At 48.5% G+C, this 19,389-nt stretch overlaps 9 protein-coding genes across 9 annotated transcripts; 5 read left to right on the top strand and 4 right to left on the bottom strand.

Moving 5' to 3' along the window:
• Positions 1-290: 290 nt before the first annotated feature.
• On the top strand, positions 291-1,493 carry VFPPC_14095 (phytanoyl- dioxygenase family protein; the record flags this gene model as incomplete). Its single annotated transcript, XM_018291866.1, has 1 exon — positions 291-1,493. The coding sequence occupies one exon, from the start codon at positions 291-293 to the stop codon at positions 1,491-1,493; it is 1,203 nt and encodes a 400-aa protein (XP_018138470.1).
• Positions 1,494-1,656: 163 nt separating this feature from the next.
• Positions 1,657-2,491, bottom strand: VFPPC_14096 (GNAT family acetyltransferase; the record flags this gene model as incomplete). The annotated part of the gene is made up of 2 exons (XM_018291867.1): positions 1,657-2,087; positions 2,149-2,491. The coding sequence occupies 2 exons, from the start codon at positions 2,489-2,491 to the stop codon at positions 1,657-1,659; spliced, it is 774 nt and encodes a 257-aa protein (XP_018138471.1).
• Positions 2,492-3,766: 1,275 nt separating this feature from the next.
• On the top strand, positions 3,767-4,192 carry VFPPC_06714 (glyoxalase/bleomycin resistance protein/dioxygenase; the record flags this gene model as incomplete). The annotated part of the gene is made up of 1 exon (XM_018285705.1): positions 3,767-4,192. One exon carries the CDS (start codon positions 3,767-3,769, stop codon positions 4,190-4,192), a length of 426 nt encoding a protein of 141 aa, XP_018138472.1.
• A 918-nt stretch (positions 4,193-5,110) lies between these two features.
• Positions 5,111-5,552, top strand: VFPPC_18202 (hypothetical protein; the record flags this gene model as incomplete). Its single annotated transcript, XM_022429852.1, has 2 exons — positions 5,111-5,275; positions 5,328-5,552. The coding sequence occupies 2 exons, from the start codon at positions 5,111-5,113 to the stop codon at positions 5,550-5,552; spliced, it is 390 nt and encodes a 129-aa protein (XP_022285129.1).
• Positions 5,553-5,729: 177 nt separating this feature from the next.
• VFPPC_06715 (protein fluG) lies at positions 5,730-8,318 on the bottom strand (the record flags this gene model as incomplete). The annotated part of the gene is made up of 1 exon (XM_022428526.1): positions 5,730-8,318. The coding sequence occupies one exon, from the start codon at positions 8,316-8,318 to the stop codon at positions 5,730-5,732; it is 2,589 nt and encodes an 862-aa protein (XP_022284084.1).
• A 277-nt stretch (positions 8,319-8,595) lies between these two features.
• VFPPC_16746 (hypothetical protein) lies at positions 8,596-8,796 on the bottom strand (the record flags this gene model as incomplete). Its single annotated transcript, XM_018294499.1, has 1 exon — positions 8,596-8,796. The coding sequence occupies one exon, from the start codon at positions 8,794-8,796 to the stop codon at positions 8,596-8,598; it is 201 nt and encodes a 66-aa protein (XP_018138474.1).
• Positions 8,797-8,909: 113 nt separating this feature from the next.
• Positions 8,910-10,817, top strand: VFPPC_06716 (heterokaryon incompatibility; the record flags this gene model as incomplete). The annotated part of the gene is made up of 1 exon (XM_018285707.1): positions 8,910-10,817. The coding sequence occupies one exon, from the start codon at positions 8,910-8,912 to the stop codon at positions 10,815-10,817; it is 1,908 nt and encodes a 635-aa protein (XP_018138475.1).
• A 337-nt stretch (positions 10,818-11,154) lies between these two features.
• On the bottom strand, positions 11,155-13,611 carry VFPPC_06717 (N-terminal fungal transcription regulatory domain-containing protein; the record flags this gene model as incomplete). The annotated part of the gene is made up of 5 exons (XM_018285708.1): positions 11,155-11,761; positions 11,815-12,144; positions 12,210-12,529; positions 12,589-13,260; positions 13,333-13,611. The coding sequence occupies 5 exons, from the start codon at positions 13,609-13,611 to the stop codon at positions 11,155-11,157; spliced, it is 2,208 nt and encodes a 735-aa protein (XP_018138476.1).
• Positions 13,612-16,603: 2,992 nt separating this feature from the next.
• On the top strand, positions 16,604-17,182 carry VFPPC_06718 (NLP/P60 protein; the record flags this gene model as incomplete). The annotated part of the gene is made up of 2 exons (XM_018285709.1): positions 16,604-16,813; positions 16,874-17,182. 2 exons carry the CDS (start codon positions 16,604-16,606, stop codon positions 17,180-17,182), a joined length of 519 nt encoding a protein of 172 aa, XP_018138477.1.
• Between the last annotated feature and the right edge of the window lie 2,207 nt (positions 17,183-19,389).

Raw genomic sequence — 19,389 nt, 5'->3', positions numbered from 1 at the left:
TGATACCCCACGTTGAGTGGCGGCGAAGCCTGCCGTGTTTGGTAATTCTGGGTTGGAGCTAGCATCGTCTTTTCTCCGTTGCCAAGATGGTTGTGAAAATGTGGAGAGGATTGATGGAGCCATGGAGCGATACTTAAAGGCTTTGGAGCTCGCTCTGAAGCTTCATAACTAGCTTTCACTTCCTGAACAAATCTCATCCACTGCCTACAGGTTGAATATATTGTGTGAATTCACTCAAACCAAACGTTTCACCTGAATATCCCCAAGTTGACCGAGTTAGTCACTACAAAATGGGCAGCACAACGGCTTCACCAGTGCCATTCACTGACCCAACACAACCGCGACTTTACTCAACATCCCAATCACCATCTCTAGACGCCTTCAGACAGACCTGCTCTCAGCAAGCAACCAAAACCCAGTATCCCCACGCCAGTACCATCCAAAACAACATACCTATTTACAACCTTCCACCCTACGGTACACTCACGCCTCAAGAAAAGAAAGATCTGCAAGATGAATGGTACGCAGTACTTCTCCATGGTCCGGGTGTCTTTGTCACCAAGAACCTCTACAGCGACCACGTTCTACTCGACGATGTCAACGCCGTCTTTCGCAGCATCATTGCCGAGGAGAAAGAAACCATGACCAGCCATGGCGATCACTTCGCTGGGGCAGGGAAGAATGACAGAATCTGGAACGCCTTCAGCAAACATGGCCTTGCTGATCCCCGCTCATTCCTCAAGTATTACTCAAACCCGTACCTAGGCCTTATTGCAGCTTCATGGCTTGGACCAGGGTACAGAATCACCGCGCAGGTGAACAACGTCAAGCCAGGGGCTGCAGCACAAGTCTCCCATAGGGACTACCACCTGGGGTTCATGTCGGCAGAGACCTGTTCCCAGATCCCGCGCGCAATGCAAGTTTCCAGTCAATTTTTGACACTGCAAGGTGCCGTTGCGCATATTGATGTGCCCATGGAGAGTGGACCAACACGTTTGCTGCCGTTTAGCCAGACATTTGCGGAGGGATACATGGCGTATCGTCTACCCGAGTTCAACGACTACTTTTTGAAGAACTATGTGTCGCTGCCGCTGGCACAAGGAGACGGGTTGTTCTTCAATCCAGCTCTGTTTCACGCAGCGGGGACGAACCAGTCCCAAGATATTGAGAGAATGGCCAACTTATTGCAGATCAGTAGTGCGTTTGGGAAGCCTATGGAGTCGATTGATGCTATTCCGCTAGTAGAGGCCGTCTGGGATCAGCTGTTAGCCGTTTTCCAAAGCCAGGGCACCACAGACGCAGTCAAAGCTTTCGTAGAGGCTGTCGGGGAGGGGTATGCATTTCCGACAAACCTTGACCGCAATCCGCCACAGAGTGATAGCATGGCCCCGAAGTGTGAACAAGATGTTTTGTGGGATTGCCTTCAGAGAGGATGCAGTATGCAAGAGACTTCTGGTGCTCTAAAAGCGTACAGGACCGCCACTGCAGCTTAGCCAGCGAGGTTGGGGAACTGAGAGTGACCTGGATGAAAGCGTGGAAAGTAATAGTGGGGTTATGTATTGTATAAATCGTCTAATACATCATAATAGCAAAACCACGTCTCTGCGCCGTAAACTCCGAGCACAATGAAACTAAATCGATGTATATTGGGGCCGCTCAAGTGGTAATATATCGCATGAGAGAATCGAGAATAGATCCTCGCCGTTGCACCAGACGGGAATCTAACAGCATGGCTTTGATCAAAACGTCATAGGAGCCAGGTTCTGAGGGAAGGTCTACGCGTCCGTTGTCAACGAAACCAAGCCCAGAGAATAGAATGTACCCTCGAGCTCCTGAGAAAACGCAGACTGACGCGTGCCTTTGCCTTGCCACATTGATACCCGAGGCGCAAAGAGCCTTCGCATAACCTTTCTTTTGGTGATCTGGCCTCGTGGCCAATAGATGGAGGAAGACGTAGGGATCGTGGCCGGAAAAGTGCCTCTTTCGCCCCTCAACAATGGCTCTGCTCAAGGCGACAAGTTTGACTGGGCCATCACCTAAAGCACCATCACACTGCTCTGAGGAATAAGACTCGAGAGTTTCCATAGCTGCAAATTGTTTAGTCGATATGTGAGAAGCTTGGTTTCAATTGGGCATGATTAGACGTACACTTGTTGAGCAATCGCTCATAGATGCTTGACCGCCTACTCCTCCCGCCGTCATCTTGACCAACAGTAGTGGAAATATCCCACACCGTAGCGGCTACTATGATAGGCCCAGTATTGGTCTTGGACTCTCTTGCGGATATTTCGGCGACTAGAAATAACCATGTAGCTGCATTGTCTGGGTCCAAATAGGTACGTAGAATTGCTTCACATGATTCAACATATGCAAGGTCAGCTTGTGGTTTGTGCGGAAAGAAAGCTTTCCATGGCGTTTCGTCACTTAGAGCGGAGAGTACGACACGAGCGACGGCAGGTATGTCGTTTGGTGTAGCGGGACGGATTTTCATGTCGTTGAATGGTGTAGTGTGGTTGAGCAAATGCAGATGAGAAGGGCTCAATTGGCGTCTGGTGATATCAGAAGAGTGGAGGCCAGACAAACAGTTCAAACTCAATGGCAAAACGACATGTAAATGTTGAACCAGAGCGAAAGGACAAAAATGAAGAACAACAAGAAGAAAGAAAATCCTCCGTCGAGTCGAGAACAGTCAGGGGAGGTTTTAAAGATCAAAAAGAGGCCGCCTGGGCAAATAAAAGCAAATATGGTCTCGAGAACATGTCACAACACACAGCCCTACCTTGCCTCGTCTTGACCCTTGAACTGGCCGGATCCATCAGTCCAGCCACAGCCACCAGAGACGCTATTTCAGAACTCCAGTCGCGCTTGCCACTTAAGTTCAATGAGCACATGCAGTCAAAGCTCTCACACTTCCCCGCACCGAGAGTCCATTTGTTGCACTGTGGGAAAGAGCAGAGCAGGTCAATGGCGTGCAACACAGTACAAAAGCAGTCACAGGCAGGCAGGCGCCAGGGCCACAGTATATGCACCAAATTCCGAGGAAGGAACTGGAGCAAGTACGATTGGCTGGGAGTGAGGAAGATTGAAACCTGCCAGGCACTTGCGGAGAGGACTTCGCCTGCCGCGTCCAACACAGCCAATACTTTATCTACCCTTCTTTGGCTGTGACAAAACAAGACGCCAGACATCTGCATCTTAATTCGCATACTTGTTTAGCCCCAGCAGGCTGTCACCACTACGGCCGAGTCTGGCTTCATACAGGTATCAAGCTGACAATGTTGATGCGTCATTAAGCTTGTTTGCGGCTCGCTGCATTGCCGTCCCCACCAACAACGGCCGATAATGGGGTCAAGTCTGATGTGTTGTGCTGTGGGGATTCCTTGGCGTTAATGGAACCCAAACCGTTCATTTCCCAGCAGCTGACATCAATAGACCATGACATTTGCATGCAACGTCCATAATTTACATAAAAAGACAAAAAAAGAATACCTATTCGCATCCTTCTCGAAATCTGAAAGTAAGCATACATCATGACGGTGCAAAAAGCTACCGACCGACCCTGTCAGGTGTCGATCTGCGAATAGGCTAATCGGCTGGTGTGGTTAGAACCTCACCCGACTATGAAGTATAAAAATAACTGCCACAACCCCGCGCTCCTCACTCATATCATCGTAAACCAACGTCAATTCTCATAATCAACTTCAATCCACAGCGAAGAAAGGCTAGAAACAATCCAAAAACACCGTCACACCATACTGCATTCAACATGCCTCCCAAGCTAGGCCAAATCGTGGAGACAATCCTCTACACGTCAGACGTAGCCCGCCTAGCGGACTGGTACAAAGAAATAATGGGCATCAAGCCATTTTCCGAGAACCCTCGGGGTGTGGGGTTTAGCCTACCAAATGACACAATACTTCTCCTATTTGATCGCAACAAGACTACGGAAGATACCGTGCTGCCCAATGGTCTGATTCCGAAGCATGGCACTGAGACGGGTCTTGGCCAGCATATGGCGTTTGCTTGTGCTTCTGCAGACGAGCTGGCTGAATGGGAAGAGCATTTCAAAGCCAAAGATGTAACTATCCTTGGTAAGATGGACTGGGAGTTGGGTGGGAAGTCGATCTATGTGAAAGACTGGGAGGGGCATGTAATCGAAGTCATGACCAGAGGCGTTTGGCCAGTATATTGAGCATTAACGGCATTAATGTAAGCACCAAGAAGCACCTATATGAACCAATATACAAACACTATGCGTCATGCCATGTTTGGGTGTTACCTACGTCTCATAGATGCTCGTAAGAGATATGTCATTGGTGACAAAACTGGCATAGTTCAACACCACCACCTTCGTACTGGTTGACCAATGTATTCCAGGTCTAGGTTAAAATATACTCTTCAGTATGTAAGTACAGTACACTATCTATAGCGGCCAGCATGTTACCTCGAAATGTATATGCCAACTCCTCTTAAGGTGGCCGGCGAAGTCAAAACAGCTTTCCGCTGTGAGCAATTTCAGAGTTGGATTGATGAGAAAAAATACCTGACAATACATAGAGCTTACATAAGAATCTGAAATTACACCAGCCAGGCGATAATACTTCCAAACAACTTTCTTGTGTGCAGTTGTCATTCATTTCGCGGCCCATGTACACAGCAAACAGTCTAAGGATGGGCTTCGGTGCAACCACGCATGCTGCCACTATGACATGACTTCGTTGTGTGGAAAAGACTTTGATAAGTCGACAGACCATTCCATATATGCAAGTATACTCTCTTGTAGGACGTGTATCTCTGCAAGGCATGTTCAGTGCTCATATTAAATTCCCCTTTAAGACAGCAATGGCAGTGTCCTCCACATTCCACTCTATTAATCTTCAAATACATTTCGCATTCGACAGTCTTGAGTGATCATATGTCAATATTGGGTTCACAGGGGCTGGAGTCACCCCAGAGAAATTACTTCCCGGCGTGACCATCCAAGGTGGCTCTAGCATACCAGCTATTCTAGGCGAGGAGAAAGACGGGGATATTTACCCAGGAAGCACGTATCTCTGCATTCTATCTGATTGATTACCCGACTAAGCTTCCACGCAAAGGTACGTTTGAAATGGTTGTAGAGGACGGTGCGCCGATGTTGGTCCTCACTGATCCCTCAGCCAAGGCGTCCTCATATCGAATCGACACTGGGGGCGACTTTACCGAGCCCAATGATAAGTACCTGATTGGATTGGGAAAGAGAAATAGCTTTGGGCTGGTCTCTCGGATTGCCACTGTGAGACTTCCACTCCATGAAACACCAGGCAATTTCTAACGTGATGGTTTAGATGCTGGCTGCGAATAACGCCAAGATAGAGTTCTCGCCGATCATGAAGTTCTTTGTTGTCCGTGGACCCTTTGAGATGGGAGAAATTGTCGATATTCGATTTGTGACTAGCATGGCAGCTGCCGTTGACTTTAGCTCGGGACCTGGAGCTGAGGAACACTTTGCAGTTGTTGTACACAAAAGCGATGGAGAGTTTGAAGTTAAAGATGGTCGTGAAGAGGAGTAAGAAACTACCAGGCTGTGGCTCAGCTTTCTAGGTAGTCCGAGGCCAGGTCGCCCTTCTCGGCTGCTTACATTGCCATTGAGCTGAGCCATCTGCTTCTGAGGGATGTTGGAGTTCGATTCATCGCCAACAGGTAGGTGGCCTTTCGATGCCTGAAAGCTATTTTCTCAGATAAAATTTCTAGTATCTGTCTATTACCCACTTCCGCCTCTCCCTCTCACTCATAGATTTCATCAGCTCCAACTCTGCCTCCTTTACGGCAACATATCTTCGGACTACGTCAACGCCTAACAGGCCGGTCATATCCTGGTCACCCACAAGAGCGTTGAGCGCCTCATCTATACTTTTCGGTAGCTTCGTATCAATACCCAATGCTAGTCGTTCATCAGGCGACAATGACGCCGGATCCCTGGTGCAATCGCCCCATGTCATTGCCTTCTGTTCCCGAACACCATGCAGTCCGGCCGAAACAAGCGCCGCCATGCCCAAATACGGATTGGCAAGACCGTCCATGCATTTGAATTCCCAATGGCTATTGTCAACCTTGCGTAACGGTGTCTCGCGATTTTGTGTACCCCATGTGACCCATGTGCCGCCTGCCCAAAAGCCATCCTTGACCCGTTCATAGCTGACCATATTACTGTAGGTGAAGGCGCATATGGATCTCAAATGAGATAAGATTCCTGCATAAAATGATTCATATAGCGTCGTGTTTGAGTCATCTGACACAATGGAGATGTGGGCGTGGGCTGCCGTGCCGCATGCGTTGGCTACAGGTTTAGGATGTAATGTCATCCTGTAGCCCTTGGTACTGGCGCAACTGGAGATGACTTGCCGGGCGAAAATTAATGTATCTATCGCCTCCAACGGCTTGGCCTTTGGCAAGACGATTTCAAATTGACCCTTGGCGCTTTCTGCGTGTAACATCTCAATGGAAACACCGGCATTTTCAAGTCGTTGGATGGCAACTTCCAGCACACTTTCTACTATGTCTTGGTCCATTGCCCTGACTGTTGACCACGCGTGCCCGTCACTGTTGAGGAATTCGTACTCTCCGTCTTCGGAGTGGCGAAGAAGGACGAATTCGACCTCAAATCCAAACAGAAACTCAAGATTCTGAAGACGAGCGAGATCCAGTGCTTTCTTAAGTATAGTTCGGGGACAGAAATCAACGGATGAGCCATCGTCCTCTTTGAAGTCGCACATTACCGTCATGTGGTTTTCCCGTGGCCCAAGATGAAGAGATGACATGTCCGGAACCAGATTGTATTGCCCACTTGGTCCCACCTCGGACACCAGGGTATCATTTTGAAGTTGACCAAAGCAAGCCTTTGTCACGGCAGCTGTAATGGGATTTTCGGCGTGCAATAATCTCAAGATCTGCGGCGACGGTATGATTCTCATTCTTGCCGTTGCCGTGTAGTCAAGCCAGCACAGACGCAGGTATTGTGGCGATTTTGCGTTTGTCAAATGCCTCAATAGCTGCTGTGACTCGAATTTGGTCTGCGAGCCTTCAGAAGGATGTAGGTTAATTGGTAGACGTGGCCGAAATGTGAGACTGAGATTGTAGATCTTGTTCGACGTGTTGAACAACATGTCTTGCACAATTTGAGTGGCCTGCTCCCATGAAATATCCCCTTTCCGCACGAATTTACACAAGACGGTATGAAATACTTCTCTCATTTGCACGATAGAGAGAAAGTATGTTTCTGGGAACCAATGCCCATCAGTACTCCAGATGATCTTCTCCCAAGGACAAAGCTCCAGAACATGGCGTACGATGCGTTCTTGTCCATCTCTGTTGACAAAGGGGAAAACTTCTCCAATATCAGCATACACGTTTGCATATAATGCTGCCATGTACCCAGTTTCACGGTCAAACGGGTAACCCGAATGTAGGAGGACAATTGGAACCGTGGGATACGCTCGTGCAAACTCCTGGAGATGAGCCGGCGAGGACCGTGTCAACGTCAGGTCGTTATCGCCGAGACCAGTATGAAACTGAATCGGCTTCTTGTGGGCTGAGTTGGAATCTCGGATCAATTGTGCTAGACGGTGGACGATGAATTCGTTGAGGGGGCGGTGGTCCAGCCTGGTGAAGCGCGTTGCATTTGCTGCTTGTCTCTGGGTAAAAATGTCCGTAAATAGCGATCGTGCTTGAGCCTCGTTGGGTTGTCGTGAGATGTCAAGGCCAGTTCTGTAGCAAATAACAGACTTGAAGCCAACGACTTCTTTATCGGAGATTGCCTCCTTGAGAGCCGCTTCAAAATTGGAAATGGCTGCATCGAACGCTTGCGTGGATGTTGTTTGGGTGGTGCAAGCGGTTTCAATGAGTTTCGCCGCAATTTGCTCGATGCGAATGATGCGCTTGCTTGGACTGCGTGCGAAGTGGTCAAAAAAGCTGTACGGTTCCACGGCCTCTTCGTTGTCCAACCCATCGTCTACCAAGACACACTCAATACCGGAGAGGCATTTACGGGTCCATTCGCTGTAGTCGGACCGTCGTTCGTTCTCAATTGCCCGTTCAACAGCTTCCCACGTCTCTTCGCACCCAAGCTGCTTTGCAAGCTGCTTGACTGCTCGAATATGTGCAAAGCTGGTTCGTGACGAGTCGAGAGCCTCGCCGTGAGCTTCCGTCACAATGGTCAGCAGGGGATACCTGTCAATATGACCTCTCTTAAGCAATGGGTGAGCATGATTGTCGATGATCGGCGTCGAGAAAATGGATTGACGTAATGCCTCGGCGGCCGCCGCAAAGCCCCCGTCCATAATTGATTCTGCCACCGTTCATCCAAATCTCGCTGAAAGCGCACGGCATTCGCGCAACATGCAAGATGTTGACAGAGTAGTCATGCTTCGGGGGGTCGCAAGGTTTTTGTCTGATGATGACAACTGCTGTGGTCGAGGATGACAAGACAAGACCCATCATCAACTGCCCATTGGGCAATGCCGCGTCTTTGCGTCGTTGGGCAACCCCCACGGGTCGTTCCTTCCCCTCGACTAAACCGAATTTGTGACACCGTTGCATCGTGTCATGCAGCTCCAATTATGCATTCGAAGAAACTGGAGTCGTCCATTGACATTCTGGCCTCAACATAACGTTTGAAGCCTGCTCGGGCAATTTCTGTGTGGCAGAGGTCAGGATCATTTGTGACGGGTGTTTTTGGAGGGATTTGGTGGCTGTTCGACTCCAAAGGCACAAGACACCAAATACGGCGTGGTTCAGCCGCAATGCATCAGCAACCATTCATCAATCACCGACAAGATTTGCGCTGTGGCTTCGCCGAAACATCATTCTTGAATCAAGCCTGAAAGCGACATTTCGTATCCACAGATGTCACCCTTACCAGGCCCTTCATGATGGCAGCTGTGTTTGAGCCAGCTCTTACCTCTCTACCAGTGCCGTCGAACAGGCTGGCTATGGTGACAAGTCCAACGTATCAATCACTCAACCAGGCCGCAAGGGAAATTAGGCTAGTTCAATTGTTCCCAGCTTCATACCGCTTGCAGGCCGACAGAGATAAGATCAGCTGTTTTACGCAAGTAGTACCGCTTGACAGTTGTGGTCAAGACTTGGAGCATCGGTATCTGGCCCTTTCCTATACTTGGGGCGATGTGTCGGAAACCACTACGGTATTTCTTGACAACCAAGAAGTCCAGGTCACCGTGAACTTGGCGGACGCTCTTGAGAGATACGAGCACAAGGACCGAGTGCTTACCTTGTGGGTAGATGCAATATGTATCAACCAAGCAGATGACCTAGAAAAGACTGAACAAGTCGGATTGATGTCCGAGATCTTTGTGCGAGCCTGTGGCGTCCTTGTCTGGCTTGGAAGAGGCGACGACGAATCTGCAGTGGGCATGAAAGACCTAAGTTCGTTAGGCAGAGCCGCCTTGCGAGCACTAAGAAACCGACCCTCTGAATCTTTCCACGAGTCGACTGCCTGGGGATACGTTGCCGCCGAATTGCGGCCGAGATGGTTTCCTGGGGCTAATCCGGCATTTGACTTGGAAGCTGTGTTGCTCATATTGGAAAGACCATGGTTTCGACGTGTTTGGGTGCTTCAGGAGGCGGCTCTCAATCGCAACGTTGTGGTTTTCTGTGGACAACAAACAATCAGGAAGAGTGTCCTGTGGGCTGGTGCCGCAACAGCTGTATTCTTGTCGAACGAAGTACTGATCAAAGGCCACTATACTCATGATAGTGCGGTAATGTGGAGGGCACTCTCAGGCTCCAACTTCCTCGCACGCAGGACGCTGTACCTCGTCGCATCAAGGAAAAGGAGATTCTCACTGCAAGCAGTACTCTCCGACATAAGCTTGAACTTGGGGGAATGTGCTTATGAAGCCACAGATCCCAGGGACAGGATTTTCTCGGTTCTCGGCTTTGCATCAGACTGTAGCAGGCTCGGAATTAGACCTGATTACACCAAGACCTGTGCGCATGTGTACACAGAAGCTGCCGAGGCAATTCTTACTCAATCGAGAAGCTTGGATATACTTTACGTTGTTTGTGGACACAAGAATATACTCTCGCTCCCGTCGTGGGTTCCAGATTGGTCCAACCCGAATGCTTCAACTTTTGGGCCGCGAAGAATTGGTCGATTCTGTGCGGCGGGAAAGTCGTCGGTGTCTGATGTTTCCTTCAGCTCCGATAAAAATGGCAACAGACTCTTGTCAATAACCGGTCATACAGTTGACCATGTACATACCATTGTGGGAGTACAGTGGCAACCTCAGTGGGATTTATCTGCCTTTAGTGTTGATTCCAACGTACTGAATTTTATACAAGCATATCAAGAATTCGGCCAAACAGCTGTCGGAAACGCTTACTGCTCTGAGGATGCACGCCAGGAAGCGCTCTGGAGGACACCGATTGCCGACTGCGACGCGTTGCTCAAGGCTGGTGTAGCAGTGCGTCCACCAGCAAGTCAAGCAATGCGAAGGTCCTTTGAGGCGTTTATAAAACTCAACCAAACTGGTCACGCTCAGGACACTACCCAAAGCAGGCCATTTGTCCATACCATGAGTCTCGAATCAGCCCGCCGACGAATTTTTGTTACACGCAAAGGATACTACGGCCTCGGCGATGAGTCTCTGAAGAATGGCGACAAGATCTGCGTCTTATTTGGTGGAGACAGTCCTTTCATTATCAGGGAATCCAATACGGGTAACCATGAACTGATTGGAGAAGCCTATGTACACGGCATGATGAATGGAGAGTATCTGAACACAAGACCACCTATTGAGAGTTTTGTGTTTTGCTAGCGGAATACTCATCAGTGTAGCAAGCGATCCAATGAGTAGACTGATGCTTTAATACCGAGGATTCGGGTATTTCAGAATGTGTCATTAATCTCTCATTCCGTTGATACGTTACCATGACTGACCACTGCACTTTGACCTCCAGTTTCGCCCCCTCGCCGATCAGCTTTTCATATCGCATCGCTTCCGATCTCATGTTCACCGCAAGCCATATCGGAAGTGGTAACTACAGTTGGCTCAAACTATTGTTTCATGTCAAAGCACATCCAACGTTAACGCTGTGACTCATAATAACGCTATGTGTGGACTACACTCCATCAACCTAGGTAACAGAAACGAATTAATTGTCCGGGGTATCTTCGCCTTCATCCCCATCGAGTACATTAGTATATTCCTGCAACATAATATTCTGAGCGAACTCCTCCGCTAACTTCTCCACCGTCGCATCCCTGGGGTTCGACCTCGCTAGGTCCAGATCGGCCATAAACGTCGCTCGAACGCTCTCATCCTGCGGGAAGGTATCTGGTCCTGCATTGTGCTCGATGTCGTTTAAAACTCGTCGTGCAGTCTGGGTTGAAATATCGCCCTTTCTTAATGCTAAAGATAGCAGCGCAGTAGATATTGCCTTTGATACTCGCCAGCACGGCTGGAGCCGCTCGTAGCCATAAATGCAAAGCAGGAAATAAAAGAACCAATCTTCTTTCTTCGGCTGATAGAGGACGGCGTTTGCAAGGTATGTCAAAGCAATATGCCAGAGAATTGTGTAAGACGATGAAGTAAAGTTTAGCCTATAGTTCACTATAAGCTGCTTGAGCTGGTTAACGGAGGCTTCGCAGACTTTCTCTGCGGAACTCTCTGGATTCGTAAACGTCCTTAGTCGGTGGTGTCGCAACGGACCAGATATCGTGGTTCGGAATAGATCGAGGATGGCGGCGTGAAACCAAATACTAGTCAAGTTAGGCACAATGGTAGCTGTCACGCTGGATTCAGCAGTACATACTAGAGGACCTGCACGTAGTGTAGATTGCTGTCGTCGCGTGAAAACCTTTCGGATAGGCCGTTGCTCCAGGCCAGCAGTTCTCGAAATTTATACTCCGCAAAGCGCAAGGTCTTCTGGTCACCGGAAGGAGGGCCTCCGTTTTTGGAATACAGCAACGCAACTTCGTGCAAAATGGACCAAAAGCGACACGTATCAGGAAATACACCGCCCATATAATCGGACCGCTTTCTCTTCTGGCCACTCTTTTCGTGCTTGCTCCCTGGTATTGGTAATCTTGGTAGACTCTCGGGGCAGGGCAAACCCGGCTGTCGGTAGAATAAAGACATGTGACTGAACGAGACAGTCAGCATCATATTTCACCACGTTTCACAGTATGAGACTGGATGATGACTCACGTTGCGTAGTTGAACGATCCCCAAGCCGTAAATATGTGCGCCTCCTTCTCGTCAGCGGATAATGTTGCAATATACTCTTGTGCACGGTCATCTTCAACGCCGAATAGGCCCATCTCAACAGCCATACGAGACGCTTCGCGGAGATATGATAAAACGGCGTGGTCTCTTCCTTGTCCCAGGTAGCCCAGACTCAAGAATTGCAGGGCTGCAAGGTTAAGTATAGACTCCTTCCTGTCTTCTTTGCGCCAGAGCCTCTCCGCCTCGCCGCAAAGTTGCAGTGCCAGCGAGCCATCGTCGGGAATTCGTGCACTATTCATTTGCTACGTGCCGTGTTAACTTCCCCTTAGGGCGGGACTGTGGAGAGCTCTGTTTCACTTACACAGGCCCAATACAGCAGGGAGTTTACAAGAAATGAAGAGCAAAATCGGTCTTTACCAGCTACCAGATCGGATATAAAAAGTTCGGGCTCAAAGAAGCCTAATAATGGGTGGTCTGTTTCGAGGTATAACGATATGGCACGAGCAGCAAGGTGGCTGCTGATGGACACGTTGGTCCATTTAGTGATATCTAAAGACGAGAGGCGAGAGTCGCAAAGAGGCAGCGGGCTTTGAATCTGATTCTGCTCCTCGGTCTGCGCTGTACCAATAAGAGCTTGTCTGCCGGAATTTGGTTGCACGAGTTGTTGATATGTTACCTCCTGAAGAGTCTCCAGGTCTAAGTCGGGTAAAAGAGGATACGCGTTGGGGTTCTGTGCGGATAACTCCAAAATCTGGAACGCATCCCCTAGTGGAGGAGTAAAGACGCGAAGGTCTGCTGGCTCTTGCTTTGGATCCCCATCTTTTCTCAAAACAGACATGATGACAGAGGCATCAATCTCTTTTTTGAGACTTTGCAATCTCTGGACAGCTTCATCGTCTGGAACGGAGTTTAAGAGACGGATCACTTCAAGCAAAAGTAGCTGAGACTCTTGCGACATCTCGGAGTCGTCTCTGTAGGTGCATTCTCCGCCATTGTCCTGACAATTTGTGCAAGCTGGACGTAGTCCATCGCACTATAGAGTATTAGTCTCCTTCATTTTGCTCAGATTCCAACTAAGCGAGTGTCGAGTGGTTAGATCACATACTCGAATTTTCTTGCGACGGCAGGCATTACAAGCTACAGTAACGCCCACACGGCGTCGTTTTGCTAGTAATCGCTGGTCATGAGAGGTTGTTGATGGGCCAGTATCGTCGGGAATACTGGGACGGATAGGCACGTATCGGCGCATATCTGTTTCATTTGTTGAATCGACATTTGTCGTGCTTTTGAAGCTGTGAACTTCTGGCTGGATGTCTGCATACATGAAAGCTTTCAAGTAGTATAGCATGTAGTCCGTCCCACAAAACCAATCTCTCACGCGCATATCGGGTTGATCGATGACTGGGAGTCAACTTCATTGCCACCCCTCCGATCTGCCAATGAGCGGAGCCTTCACACCGGACTTTGCTCCGACGCCCGTCATTATGACGTCCGGAGAGCTGAATGTCAAGAATTCAATACAGAAGATATGGACTTTTTGGTGTGCTCGTGAGAAATTATAGTTTTCCTCTACCAATGATTGTGATTTCAGTTGCAAGGGATCGGCATTGGAACCCGGTTCACCATCGCAGACTGAGACGGTGATATCGACGTCAGTGCGGGGACTGCAAAACATCGTGGTCTGATGGCCCATGGTGCTTATCGTGTGCTAATTTTGTTCTTTTTATCTTCTTTCCGTTCGCGTTAATTATTATTGTCTTGTTTTTCGTGTTGAGTAGATCGGCGGTGGTGGAATCAATACTCCCCTACTTTTTGAGCGTCATTATTCCCATATTACCAAACAGTTACTCGCCATTTAATGAATATCCTCGCCATGGTTTGACTTTGCTTACTATATATCGACTTAATAGAATTTGCTCTCGTCATCAGTCAGATATTAGCACCATGGGGCCTGATTTAGCTTGTACCTCTAGACATAGTTGTATAGACACAAATCTTGTAAAATCTTAGCAGCGACTATTATCTTCTCTGACTAGTTGGATTTACAGATGGTTTTCTTTTAACAATCTTTTCACCAAAGTGACCGCGGAGTCTCACTTTTTGTGTTAATGAGTAACTAGACTAGGGAGATTCTAGACCAGATTACTAGGCAGCCATAACGATGTTAAAACGTGAAGAAATAACGAGAGCTGAGTACATATCGGGCATCGCAGAGGAACCCCAGTAGTAACATCCGCACTATGTATTTGGCCCTTTCGCTTTCAGCCAACGAAACATTGTTTGTCCTAATCTTCGGCAGCCCGTGAAAGGCCGAGGACATCACAGAGAAGGCCTGTCCGTAGGCAAGATGTGATTGAGGACTCTTGATCCCTTTGCGCTCTGGTTATATCGTTTATCAAAGGAAATGGCCCGCTAGGTCATTTAACCCGGCGAAAGGGAACGCTCCGCCAATGCAGGGGAGATGGTACAGGTTATATTCCGTTGACATCGTTTCTAATAGTGGTGACAGATGCACATAAACTCTCAACGGGTACAACTCAGCCAAACTCTCTGCATCAGAGGACCGTTCCCTTTTGGCAGCTGAACGACCTGACAGCCAATTTTCCTCAATGTATGCCCACACCGGAACAAGGAATGATAAGGCTGAGCTCCGTCCCGTTATTTTGCATTACCCTTCACTAATACGACCTATTGTCGACTCTACGGTGTATGGAAGCAAACCTATGGCACCGTTTCACACGCAGGGCCGCAATCGAGCCATCAATAAAGTTGTTCATGGAACTTCCCAATCTAGTAGCTTTGCTTTGGGTTTAGCAAGAAACTGTTCAAGGAGAATAAAATTGCCTTGTCAACACAACACCTTGCAAGTCAGCCACCTTCCCGAGGCCATGCCTTCCGAGTGGTATTGCTATCACAGCATTAAGCATGAATGTGTAAGCACTAGTCTGGAGGGTCATAGTAATCGGAGTTGTCAGTTCCTCTCGGTCTACGTCCGCCAGAACCCCGGGCTGCGTTCTATGTCTAGAAGTTCCATATTTTGGAAGGTTGCTTGGCGGAGGGCTTCCACAATTGCCTACACCACTTGCATCTAGCTGCAGCCAGAGTTTCAAGTAAATGCCCATTAGAGTCGGAGCGGGGAGTATTCGCGAGCCTCTCATTCTGCATTATTCTATTCGAGGCGCAATAAGCAACCACGCACCATTCAGACCGGCCATCTTGGAGTGCGTAGCAGCACTCTACAATCAAGACTGTTGACGGTATTTCACTTCACCATAGATGAGTATGCCCATAACTCTTGAAACTCCAGGAATTGGGGGGCGGGAGGGGCGTAACCCAGGACTGCCGAATTGCCGGTCTAGATCTCATGGCGAACCAGATCTGGAAGTGACAATTTGGCAAGCCTGTCGGCAAGCCCGTTCCTGGCTTATGTCGTACTTGACTAGATGCTGACAGCAGTAGTTGTTGATTCCCCCATTTGACTTTCGCTGCCCTGAAAGGGCTTACATGTGGCTTGCCCCGGCGGCCTAATGTTGTGCCTGTCTTACGTTCTTTGGGAAGGCTGGTGACGGCCTTTCAGCTGCGACCTGTGAGCGGACAAATGATTACAGGGCGATCGCGCATCCCCTGAAGCCACAAGCATATCGGATCTTAGCCGACCCCTGGTTCGCCATCCTGCAGCCCAGGCGGGAGTGGCCCAGTCGCGATCAGCCCGTGTCGTCAAGGCCGAAATCTCCTTGGCGGCAGCGGCTTGCGAAGCTTGGCCCCAATGGGCATGTCAAGACCTACAATATTCTTGGTTAAAATAAATCAATTGATCACCCCGCAATTTAGAGCCACGTATTAGCACATCTTAGTGTTTCGTAGAAGTCTCTTGTCTCGGACTCGGTTGTTCTGTGGGAAACTGTTGACAATGTGATCCATCTGCTTACTGTAGAATCGGTAGGTTTGGAGTCCGATGATACGTTGTAGCACCTTGATAGTCTGCATCTTTAAAGGGGCTCAATACTGATCATCTTATGTTTTGGACGGGAACTGTGCAGGCGATCACGGCCCGATATACATGTAAAATAGGACCAGATTATGTCCCAATGAAGCAACTGGAGAGACATGTGTATCCCGAATTAGAAGATTGGGTTACATTCCATATAGCCCATCCGGTCAGTTCCTGCTTTGACCCTGTAGATCCTCGGTGTAAGTCGAGGTTGCGATGACCCGGTTTGACAGCAGTATAGAATCTTGTGAAATACATAAATAGAGGCAGCACCTCCCGTCAATGAACAATTTGAACTCGTCTCTCAACAAAAGCAAACGCAATCAGATTCCACAATATACGCTTTCATCTAACTTTAAAGCCTTGCACTAACACCACCACCAACATGAAGTTCAACAACGTCCTCACCTACCTTGCCCTCGGCGCCACTGCCGCCGTTGCTGCCCCTGCCCCCGATGCTCAGGCCGCCGCTGCCAACCTGCCTGGACTCAATAGTCTTCAAAGCGGCTATGCCCGAGCCATCATTGCCAAGGCCAAGGCCGACGGTGTTGGGCGACACGGTTGCGAGGCTGCCATTGCTACTGGTCTTGTTGAGGTTCGTCTCCAGTCTTCCATATTTCTCAAAAGATCTTACTGACGTGTTGTAATGGTATAGTCTAGCCTCATCATGTATGCCAATAATGCTGTTCCAGCTTCATTGAAGTACCACCACGACCGTGTTGGTTCCGACCATGACAGCATTGGTATCTTCCAGCAACGTGCCTCCATCTATAAGAACATTGCTTGCGACATGGAAGCCGGATGCTCCGCTGGCCAATTCATCGCCGAGATGAAACGTATTAGCGGCTGGCAGACAATGGCTGTTGGTACCCTCTGCCAGAAGGTTCAGCGATCTGCTTATCCTGATCGCTATGCTAAGCAGGTTCCTACTGCTACCAAGGTTTGCGCTGCTGGCGGTCTGTAATTATGCTATCTGGGCGTGTTTGTATTTAGAATACATGTCTGATTAGAGTGTAAATACCATGAGACTCATTAGATAATCATTCTCTCGTATAATTGTTCCGATTGTTTGACTGAAACAATGTTTGAACCATGATGAAATCGCCAGCAATGGCCCTGACTGATGTATATCGTCCATCGTCCAAGTTACAGGAAAGTTTACATGGAGGAAAGCCCAAGTGTGCCCTGTTCGTCACTGGTTTGGCACTACAACTGAAAGTTACATCGGTTCAAACTAAATCCTCAGCCCAACACTCTGGGCAAAACAAGGCAAGGTTAACCCGCAATGGCTGGAATCAATAACTTAAGGAGCCCACAAATTGGGCACTGTCGAACCCCTAAAAATCTTGTCGGCGGGCATGCCGGGTAAGTCTCTTGTTCAACAGGTTCGTCATAACACTATGGAGCCGGATGGAAGTATATCATGGTGGGCACCCATGAGCAGTGGCGAAATTTCTGGAATTGCCAATACATCAGGTCGATCGGCGAAGTTAAATTTAGAAACCTAGCCTTGACCGTGAGATCGCCGAGCAGCCCAAGCCGGGCTGGCGAACCAATTACGGACGAGGGGATCTTATAGAGTATAGAGAAAAACATTGTCCTATTGTACCTAGCAACTAAATATATTCTGTACGCAAACTTCTAGTAGCAGGTCGGTTCTTCAAGCGCGATCAATGCGGACTGCAAAGCATCCTGGCCTCGCGTTATGAACATGAATGTATTCCGCCTCCTTTTTTCCCATCATTTTTGCAGCCACTTCCATGAGCTTGTCGCCCTGTACCACATCTGCACTCACCAAGAAGTGATCTGCGCCAAAGCATCTGACGGACATAAGCCGTCGGTGCAGTTGGTCCGGAAGCATGCCGTCTGGCTTATAAGGCTCACATTGAGGAATTGCATGGACGAAAATCGGCCCCGGTTGTCTGTATGGGCTATCGCCAAGCCAAGGATCATACGGCGCGAGGATCATTTCGTCACCGATTTTACCGTCTTGGAGACATCGTCGACACGGAAATGAATTCTCTTCATCTACCGTCATGATCTTCATGAGAGATGCAGGTGTCTTGTCGATGTTGAATGAAACAGGAAGTGCACTCAATTTGAGTGTCGGGGGAACCTGTTGGTTCGAATTCTAGTTTTTTTTTCGGCGGTTAGAATAATAACTGCATGTATACTTGGCGACAAGATATCTCTCTGCAACTCACCTTCAAGCCGTTAGTCGACATTTTCCTGTTTGGTTGTGGATTGAGCAATGCGCAAAAAAAGGTTTATGCTCAAGTGGATGGGAAAGCGACATTATATAGTAAAGGTTTCGAATCATGGGGCTTAACGATATTTTTGTTGCTCTGGAATCCGAGGTGTTATGTTGAAGCTTGAGGTGTTGCTTTTGAAGTGACGAATGCGGAGAGGTCGTTGCTTGTAAGCCATCACCAATCTTGCTGCCAAACTCGGCGTTGTGAAACATCTGGAGGTAAGAAACAGCCAAGACCTCTTTTTTCTCTTTTTTTTTTTTTTTTTTTTTTTTTCTTCTTCCAAACTGCGGTTATATCCAATGTCGAATTCCGTTCGCCGTGATATTTTGTGAACAACAAGGTTGGTGTTCCCTCATGTTGGTTAGCTCTTAGATGAATGTGGCGCAGCACTACTCATAATGTTTGATCCTCCCCAAACAAAAACTCTCATCAATTACCTATGAGGGACAGCTGAGCTCACCTGAACGGCAAGCTTCCCAGCTTCTGTCTTTGGATTACGGGCAAACAATTCCCTGCCATGTTGGCATGCAGCTTCGGCCCGATGGTGGTGGAATAAGCCAATTCGCGATGATGTGAGACATGCCTCGCGTCATTGTCTTCGACAGACTGAGACTATTAACCCGAGACGCCAAACTTATTCATTGTTTCTTGAACCTACGCCTTTGGATCGTCCTAAATACGGTTAGGGGAGGGTCGTGGTCATCCACATTAAAGGCAGTCAACATTCCGTAGAGACAGCATCTATTACTCGTTCAGCAGTGGTGATACGGCGACGCCATTTTAAGAAATGAGACAGACGCGGTGTATCAATGCTCCCTGGTGGAAGAGCCTGATGGTCATATTTAAAAGCATGCTCGACACATGTTATCACTTGATCCCCCGTGATATTTCAAGACCCGGTTTCAAGCTTCGCGTGCCT

The sequence above is a fragment of the Pochonia chlamydosporia genome (genome assembly GCF_001653235.2).
Source record: "Pochonia chlamydosporia 170 chromosome Unknown PCv3seq00008, whole genome shotgun sequence".
NCBI lineage: Eukaryota > Fungi > Ascomycota > Sordariomycetes > Hypocreales > Clavicipitaceae > Pochonia > Pochonia chlamydosporia.
This window is presented reverse-complemented; position numbering and strand designations above follow the sequence as displayed.